This window comes from Onychostoma macrolepis, chromosome 03, assembly GCF_012432095.1.
Source record: "Onychostoma macrolepis isolate SWU-2019 chromosome 03, ASM1243209v1, whole genome shotgun sequence".
Lineage (NCBI taxonomy): Eukaryota > Metazoa > Chordata > Actinopteri > Cypriniformes > Cyprinidae > Onychostoma > Onychostoma macrolepis.
Genome location: NC_081157.1, coordinates 54,727,890 through 54,737,345, shown reverse-complemented (window position 1 = coordinate 54,737,345; position 9,456 = coordinate 54,727,890). Strand labels below are relative to the sequence as shown.

Here is a 9,456-nt window from a genome sequence, read left to right as displayed (position 1 = left end):
TTCAACCCTGCTTTAACCTTTGTATGGATTACTGGAATCCATTTTGGAATACTATTTGTTTGATCCATCCATCTTGCCCCAGTGGTGGACAGATTATAACATATGTTGTGTTAGCCGATTCACCGAGTGATTCGGGGGCGTGTTTAGTGTTCAGAGGACAATGCAGAATGTTCTACTGCAGAGAACGCGATGTTCTTCCATCTTGTCAAAACTCTGTCCTATCTGCAGTGGCAAGCGTGGGATTGTGTCTTGTCAAGAACGGTTGACAAAGCCTCACAATGCTAGAGTTGAACTGCTGAAAACAAAGGGTGTCTGCTTTGGTTGTCTGGTCAAAGTCGAACTTGCAAAATGCCCCTAAATGAAGGTAAAGACCGGAAGGATTCAGACAGTTCAAGCTGTAGTCTTGGAAAGGCAATGAGCACTGGGCTGGTTTCACTGAAGACTGAAGCAACTGATTGTAGTGATAAACAGTGCACTCTTGCAATTACACCTGTTGATAAAGAACATATCCCCAAGCAGAAGGACATCTGAAAATGGCCCTATCTTCAAGATATTGATATACCCACCATTAACACGGAGCGTGGCCTTCTCATTGGGATAAATGTGTCCAAATTAATGGAACCTTGAAGAATTATTAATAGCCAGGGTAATGGCTCCTTTGCTATAAAGACACTGTTAGGTTGGGTAGTGAATGGACCTTTCCATGGTGAGGATACATGGATTAATAAAAGAGGTCAGAGATATGTTCATGCGCATCGGATTTCTGTTGAAAATTTAAATGATCTTTTGATTCAACAATATAATTATGATTTTCCAGAAAAGCATGCTGAAGAAAAGGAGATGTCATTGGAAGACCGTAGATTCATGCAGGTAATGGACAGCTCTGCTGAGATGGTGGATGGACGTTATCGGTTGCCATTCAAAAGGGATCATCCTATGATGCCAAACAATCGCCACCTGGCAGAGCAACGAATACTGTCTTTAAAAAGGAAGTTTCAAAGCAACAGTGATTTTCACAAAGAGTACAGTGCGTTCATGGAAACAGTCGTATCACGTGGACATGCTGAACTTGTACCACGAGATCAGCTGAAACAAGAGAATGGAAAGGTATGGTACGTTCCACATCACGGCGTGTTTCACCCAAAGAAGGAAAGCTTGCGTGTAGTATTATCAGGGGGTGTCACTGAACACTGAGCTCATTCCAGGTCCAAACCTTACGAACACTTGGAGTCCGCTTCGTCCAGGTAAAACTGCCATCATGGCTGATGTGGAAAAGATGTTCCATCAAGTTAAGGTCCCACCTCATCATGTGAATTTCCTGCGCTTTCTTTGGTGGCCAGCTGGCAACATCAATCAGCCGCTGAACGAATATAGGATGGTCGTACATCTTTTTGGTGCAACGTCATCATCTAGCTGTGCTTTAAAGAGGACAGCTGAGGATAACACAGGAGCTTCTCAGCGGAGGCAGCTAACACAGTTAAGAACAGTTTCTATGTGGATGACCTGTTGAAAGCTGTAGACACAGAAAACCATGCCATTAGACTCTGCGAGGAACTGAAGTCACTCTGTGCATCTGGAGGCTTTAAGCTGAGCAAATGGATGAGTAATAACAGGGTTCAGACCTCTATTCCAGAGTCTGAAAGGGCCAAGGACATTTGCCACTTGAACGAGCACTAGGTGTGCAGTGGAGTGCTGAGGAAGATGCTCTCATGTTCCAGGTGACTACAGAGGAACGTCCGTGCAGTAGACGTGGGATGCTGTCCGTGGTTAGCTCTATATATGACACACTTGGATTCCTCGCACCTCTCCGGGAAAACGCATCTTACAGGTACACACACACACACACACACACACACACATTCACATGCAGGCTGTGGCACATCCAGGAAAACCAGAAGGAAATGTTTTTGTAACTTTTCGCCCCTCCGATGACGTCACTCGGGGGCCGCGCGAGAGGGGCATCCAGTGTTGCCAGATTGTGCGGGTAAATATTGGTTTGGGCGGGTGGACAACATTTGGGCTGGTTAGTCTAGGCCAGGGTTCCTCAGATCTTACCCTGGAGGTCCAGTCCACTGCAGAGTTTAGCTCCAACCCTGATCGAACTCGCCTGTCTGTGATGTTCTACTGATCCTGAAGACATTGATTAGCACGCTCAGGTGTGTTTGATTAGGGCTACAGCTAAACTCTGCAGGAAAGTGGATCTCGAGGTCCAGATTTGAGGAGCCCTGGTCTAGGGATCAGCAGACAGGCGATGATTCATGAGACGGATCTGTATAACTGTAAGTGATCATAACGCCTGTAAGTTCGATGGTAAAGAGTGGAGAGTGTTTTAACTCTCAAACCTGAATTGCACCTGTGGAGGGAGATGACACGAAGGCTATCACTGCAACTCTGAAATCAGAGCACGGGTCAATTATTTAATCGAAATCTATTCTATACGATCCTGTCTTTTATCTTTTAAACGGTCCAGATTGGTATATTCTTTAAAGCTGCTGGACCTGTTAGATTTGACCGTGCAAAGTTCTGTATAATGTTCAATATGAACTTCACGAAAGATTAGTTCTGTGTGGAATTATAGCGCGACACGAAGGTAAGATCATTATTGTTGTTTTTAATTTATTGTCGGATTATACAGAATGACACCGTTTTGACTGTGATGGTCTGTGTGCATGAAGCCATGAACGAGTGTGAAATACCTATAATTACGGTGCTTATTCTGATTACTTATTTGCATTTAAATTCTGGCTGTTGACTGGTGTGTTTTTCGAGGGCATCGGTTCATTTCTTGATTGCCGTTTTGTCAGTGTCTGCTTGCATATTTTAATCATATTTGGTAGTTCTTCTCTTTAATGCATTTTCCCCGATTTGATCCATGGTTTATCTAGCATTATATTTATATTACTTTGTCGTCATTATTTCCTTATAAGGAGTCAAAAATGGCTCTTATCAACCTTGACTTACGTTCTATCACGTTATTTTGACAGTTAAAGTTTTGGTGAGGTTGTGTGCTGGAATATCTGGCAACACCGGAGCAGCAGCATCTGATCTCTTCAGCACTGCTCGAGGCCAGCTCCTTGATTCCGCAGACAACGGTAATTCAGGTAAGTCCGTTAGAAGTGATTTAATCGTCGGTATTTTACTAGAGCTTCTATTGTTTGTATTATTATTGACTGGTGCTTTGTTGCAGTGAAATCACTCTTTAAGATGGACGGCTGCGCGCAGATCTGCAGATGTTTCCTGATCCTCTTCAACACTCTGTTCGCTGTGAGTATGATATTCGCTCTTCTGCTTCGATGAAAGCGTGCCATAAATATCATGAACGCATTTGCATATGTAAATAAAGCGCTAGATTCAGTTTCCTCGCATTTGCACGAGGTGCAGAAAAGTTGGCAAGATATTCACAGACTCGACTTTTCCGGATCAATAAATCGGCAAAATGTTTTTACTACACAACTGACGCCTCTTTTCTTCCGTAGTGATGTGGTAAACGAGCTACAAGCGAGTTTTCCTCAAAACAATGTTTCCTCCTCTCTGTACAGACCACACTGTTCTCACTGCGCTGGAACCCGAGCCGCAAGTCCGGAGGGACCGTCTGCAAAGTGTCTGTAGTGTCACCAAATTCAGTTCACATCACTGCTCTCCTGCTGGTTTTACTACTACACCTTTTTGAAAAGAATTGCTTTTGGATGAATTTTTTTTTTTTTCAATAACTTCACTGTTATTGGACAAATCAATTAATAACTTCACTGTAACACACTGCACTTTCACCAAGCAGTGATGTGTGAATTTAATTTGGAGAAAGTACAGTGTTAGAGTGAAGTTATTAAAAATTTGTCATAAGAAATCACAAAAATATGCAAAAGCAATTATTTTCAAAATAAGTGTTGTAGTATAATCAGCAGGACAGCAGTGATGTGTGAACTGAATTTGGTGACATTACAGTGTGTTACAGTGAAGCTGAGTATTTTATTAGTAACATTTCTGGTGTTTTCGCACTTTGTAGACGGTCCCTCCAGACTTGCGTCTCAGAGACAAACTCTGAAAAAACTCGCTTGTAGTTGTTTACTACATCACTACGAAAGAGGACGTCAATTGTGTAGTAGAAATGCTTATTTACGTTATTGACCCGGAATAAAAATATCTTGGCAGCTTCGCCGAAGTAAAGCAGCGCTGTGTGTTCAGTGTGAGAGCATGGCTGCTGGTGCTGATGATGATGATGATGATGAAGGAGGGCTGAATGTGAAGTAAAGGCACAGCAGTTATTCCAGTGTTCAGTGTTCCTGATGAAGGCTGTGCTGAATGTGTTTCAGCTGGTGGGCTTCGGTCTGGTGGCTCTGGGAATGTGGCTCCGGTTCGGCGCAGAGACCCGAGGCTTCTTCGACATCGATCTGAACACGGCTCAGTTCAACATCGGTGTGTTCTGCTGCTGTGTCTCTCACGCACACCGGAGGAGTTTCAGTTTTATGACACACTCACTGGCAGACGAGCCACGAGCACTGTTCCCTCTCAGCTGCGCGCGCGCGCGACCGCGCACTTCTTCCACCGTGGCCGCGCACAGAAATAATGTGTCCCACACACGCAAAAATGAGTTGAGAAAGCCATTTGATTGTATTCTAGTAAAAACGGAAGAATTGCAATGCTCGGGTAAACCGCTATAGAGTTAGAGCCGGTGAATGTTTCATAGAAACAGAACGATGTGCGCCAATGAGTCGCTGTAGAGACCGAATACTTTAAAGATTGCGGACGAAATAACTCCAATCGAGAGCCAACGCAAACGCAATGACATGTGAAATAAAACGTGCTCATGTATTAAAGAAGAGTGGCTTGATTAAGTGCTGGAAACAGCGAGGATGGGCACAGAACGCTAACAAAACTCAGACATTTACAGTCATACACAGGTGTTCAAACTGTACTTTAGGGATGTTTAGATGGCTATAGAAGAAGTCACATGTTCGTATATTATATTACGTTATGTTAGGCCTATATTACAAACCTAATAAAAAATTGACCTTGTTTTTTGAGTCACTTATGCTCATCAAGTCAAAATACAGAAAAAAACAGTAATATTGTGAACTCTTAGGCTATTGCAATTTCTAAAATTGGTTTTCTATTTTAATATATTTTAAAATATAGTGTATTCCTGTAAAGTAAAGCTGAATTGTCAGCATCATTACTCCAGTCTTCAGTGTCACATGATCTTCAGAAATCATTCTAATATGCTGATTTATTATCAGTGTTGAAATGGTTTGCTGCTTAATATTTTTTGGAACCTTTTTTCTATGATTCTTTGATTAGGCTAATAAAAAGTTAAAAAGAAAAGCATTAATTAAAAATATAAATATTTTCTAACAATATAAGTCTTTACTATCACTTTTTATCCATTTAACACATCCTTGCTGAATAAAAGTATTAATACAAAAAATAAATAAGAAAGAAAAAATGTACTGACCCCACACTCTTGAATAGTAGTGTATATTGTAACACAAAATTTCTATTTTGAGTAAACGCTGTTCTTTTTAACTTTTTTATTTCTCAAAGAATCCTGAATAATATCACAGGTCCCAAAAAATATTGAGCAGCACAACTTTTTCCAACATTGATTATAAATTAGCATATTAGAATGATTTCTGAAGGATCATGTGACACTAAAATATAATTTATTCCTGTGAAGCAAAGCTGAATTTTCAAAGTATATTAAAATACAAAACTTTTATTTTAAGTTGCAATAATATTTCACAATATTTTTTGTGAAATAATATTCAATATTTTTTTTTATCAAATAGATACAGCCTTGATGAGCCTAAGAAACTTCTTTAAAAAAAATGTACTGATCCCAAACTTTGGAACGGCAGTGTATTGTACTGTAAAAATGTTTCCTCAGATAACCTAAAATGTGCATCATTTAGTTACATCAAGGGTCAAATCCAATAGAAATAGCACATTAAAGTTAAAAGTTACACACTTTTTTGCGTGCGCGCGCTGTACAGGTCTGGTATAAAGAATGTTTTTGCTCAGGTGGCTGAAATGTCCGCCCAATAGAGAGAAGTTTTGCTCGGCAAGAAAAAACATTAAAGGGAACATTGGGCACGAGCACTTTTTTATATGTTCTACATTTCTTGTATTTATGTAACATACATTTAGAATTAACAATGACTGCTGTACAAAGAGTAAAAAAAAAATCAAAAACACCGACCCAGATAGCACACGTACATCTGCAAGACGTCTGTTAAAGATCTCTTGATCTGGAGAGCATCTGCTGTGTGCAAACATCTGTAAGATGTCAGTTTTACATACATTATAACCCTGATAGCACACATACATCACGGAGACGTCTATTTGATGTCTGCATTTACATCTGCAAGACGTGTTTGCTCATCTGCAATGCATCTATAGGACGTTTCCTACAAGATGTCAAATAGACGTCTATTAGATGTCTCTAAGATGTTTATGATTTAGAATGTATGTAAAACTGACATCTTACAGATGTTTATACACAAGAGATGCTCTCCAGATCAAGAGATCTTTAACAGACGTCTTGCAGATGTACGTGTGCTATCTGGGAAACCATAAACATCTTAAAGACATCTAATAGACGTCTATTTGACAAATCTGCTGATAGGAGACGTCCTATAGACATATTGCAGATGAGCAAACAGCACTGAAGATCGCCAGTGTCTTATTGTCCTCATAACTGAGGAACTTATTTCTGATGGAGCTGAACCTGCAGGCAGCGCGAGTCTGAAAAAGTTTGTATATTTGTCCTTCCGCACTTCATCCGTAAGTTCCTCAAGAGTGATCAGTGATGCAATCGCACGATCACAAGATCTGTTTCAGCGGTCAGGAGCTCCGTAGAGGACTGACGCCACACTCAAGCCATCGCTTCATGTTGAAATGCGTGATATCTAGCCGTGACTCTCTGTCTGTGTGTGTGTGTGTGTGTGTGTGTCCTGTGTGGGTGGTAGAGCATTGCGTTAACAGTGCAAAAGGTCGTGGGTTCAATTCCCAGGGAACACACATACTGAAAAAAATCAAATAAAATGTATAGCCTGAATGCACTGTAAGTCTGCTAAATGCATAAATGTAAATGTCCGCAGGAGTGATCGTGCTGGTGGTCACCGGGGTCCTGATGCTGGTGATGGCCGTGATCGGTCACTGCGGCGCCTGTAATAACAGCAGATCAGCTCTCGGTGTGGTGAGCATCGCTGCAAACACCTCACACTCACTCACAGAGCAACATCATGTGTAGAGAAGCACACTGAAACCGGAGGACAAAACTCTCATTCCTAGACACATTTGTTCCCAAAGCAGTAAAACATCAAATCCACACACACCTGTCTGGAGAAGACATGGCTCTTCTCTTCGTTCTCTCATGCACATCTGAGAATTAGAATTGAGAGTTATTAAGTTTATGTACTAAATAAACATTTTGGTTTTTCTGATTTTCAGTCTTCAGGCCTGCTGTCCATTCTGATCATCATGCAAATCGCAGCTGGTGTGATGGCTTTTGTGCGGAGCGCCCAGGTAAAACCCACCCACACACCCACACACACACACACACACACACACACACACACACACACACTCACTCACAGGTGTCTGTGTTATAGTGCTGGTTTTAATGTGTGTGTGTGTGTTGTGTTGTAGGTGTCAATCGAGTTGGTGGGCTTCTATATCAGCATCTACTTACAGTATCTCAACACCAGGAGCCCCGCTCAAGCCGTCACCCTCAAATTATTCAACAATGCTGTAAGACACACACAAACACACGCACGCGCGCACACACACACACACACACACACGTGGTCTGACAGGTGTGTATGTTTGTGTTTCAGTTCCACTGCTGTGGCTTCAATGAAACGATTGAGGTGTTTGTGCGTCACACCTGTCCAGGCGGCAGCTTCCTGAAGCAGATCTCGTATTCCGTGAGTCACTTCCTGTTTGTCTTGCTCTGATTTCTGACTGTGTGTTGTGTGAGGAGTGCAGGCGCTCATCCGTGTGTGTGTGTGTGTGTGTGTAGAGCTGTCCCGGCGTGATCAGCGACGTCTTCGAGGCTCACGCTCCGCTGGTGCTGGGAGGGTTTCTGGGGATAGCAGGAGTCACGGTGAGTGCGTCTGGAGCTCTGTGTGGTTCACTCTCAAACACGCGTGTGTTCTGACCGTCTGCGTGTGTTCTGACCGTCTGCGTGTGTTCGTCCTCAGATGCTGGTGCTGGTGTGCAGCTGTGTCCTCCGAAGACATGTCTCAGTGTCTCACAAGTCTCCTCCTCCATACATACTCCTCGGCTCCACGCTGTCATCCGTCAAGATGATATAACCCTCTCAATTCAATTGAATTCAGGTGTGCTTTATTGGCATGACAAAAACTATGCAGTTGTATTGCCAAAGCAATAAATAAATAAACCTCTTTCTCTGTGTCTCTCAATTCAATTCAGAATTGGTTTATTGGCATGACTGTAAATGATACTATATTGCCAATGTAACTGCTCCTATCTGCGTTGTGTGAAATAATTGTGACAACCGGCACCATCTCACGCCTCCGATGGATCATTTAATTCTGTTGAAACGCATTCAAATGAAGTGATCAGTTTCACAGCGTTCTTACACGACGTCCTGCAATGACGGGTGCACATTAACCATTAAGATATCATTTGGCAATAAGAAAGTAGAAAAATATAAAAAGAGCAACAAAAGAAATGCATTTTTCAAGAGCACTCACCCACCACAACCACGCTCCTGACTGGCGCGAATATTAATGACTTAACCGGAACCAGTTTCCAACACGGCGCCAGCCAATGAACAGAGAGTGCGGTCGATTATAATTAAAGGGCCATACACGTGTAAAAACTAAAGCAAGTGGAAGCACCTTTTTTAACCTGTTACACTCCCCCCGAGTGCCAAAACTATCACTGACCACAACACAACATCAGGTACATAAACTCAACCATATACAGTAATAAGAAATTAGAAGAAAGAAAACAAATAAATGTGTTAGGTGTTCAAAACTTCATGAAATTGTCAGTTGAATTCAGTGTAGACACTATTCCCTCAGGAATTAAAGTGGACACTCATAGACAAACATGCCCATTACATGTTAGCTAAACAATGACAATTCATACATTTGGACACACAAGTTCTCCAGAAAAGAGACTTAATTCCTGTCTCAAGTTAATACAATCACATTACGCATACTTGAAACATTGAAAACACAACAACAGTAACATTGCAGTAACGTTCATTAACTAATACAGCAAAGTATATCATAGAAAGAATACAGAAAAATAAAAAAAATGAGTTACCATGGAAAACTCAAGCAGCATATTCATGTTTACCCCATACATTTTTGCTGGTTCATTATTTCAATAAATCTCGTAACTGGTTTAAACAGTCTACCAGCTCTGGATCTTACACGACGTTCAGCTGGAACGTTGCGAACACTAATATTAGACACTGAATTGGCT

At 41.6% G+C, this 9,456-nt stretch overlaps 1 protein-coding gene across 3 annotated transcripts; it reads left to right on the top strand.

Annotated features, from left to right (window-relative positions):
* Positions 1-599: 599 nt before the first annotated feature.
* On the top strand, positions 600-8,402 carry LOC131536546 (CD9 antigen-like). 3 transcript variants are annotated; one of them, XM_058769553.1, is made up of 10 exons: positions 600-1,828; positions 2,985-3,101; positions 3,188-3,264; positions 4,311-4,413; positions 7,095-7,192; positions 7,447-7,521; positions 7,645-7,746; positions 7,833-7,922; positions 8,018-8,101; positions 8,199-8,402. In XM_058769553.1, exons 1-10 carry the CDS (start codon positions 1,780-1,782, stop codon positions 8,310-8,312), a joined length of 909 nt encoding a protein of 302 aa, XP_058625536.1. In that variant the 5' UTR covers positions 600-1,779; the 3' UTR covers positions 8,313-8,402. The 3 variants fall into 3 exon arrangements, with proteins under 3 accessions (XP_058625536.1, XP_058625537.1, XP_058625538.1); XM_058769554.1 differs by lacking the exon at positions 600-1,828 and adding an exon at positions 1,852-2,279; XM_058769555.1 differs by lacking the exon at positions 600-1,828 and adding an exon at positions 1,857-2,590.
* Positions 8,403-9,456: the final 1,054 nt, after the last annotated feature.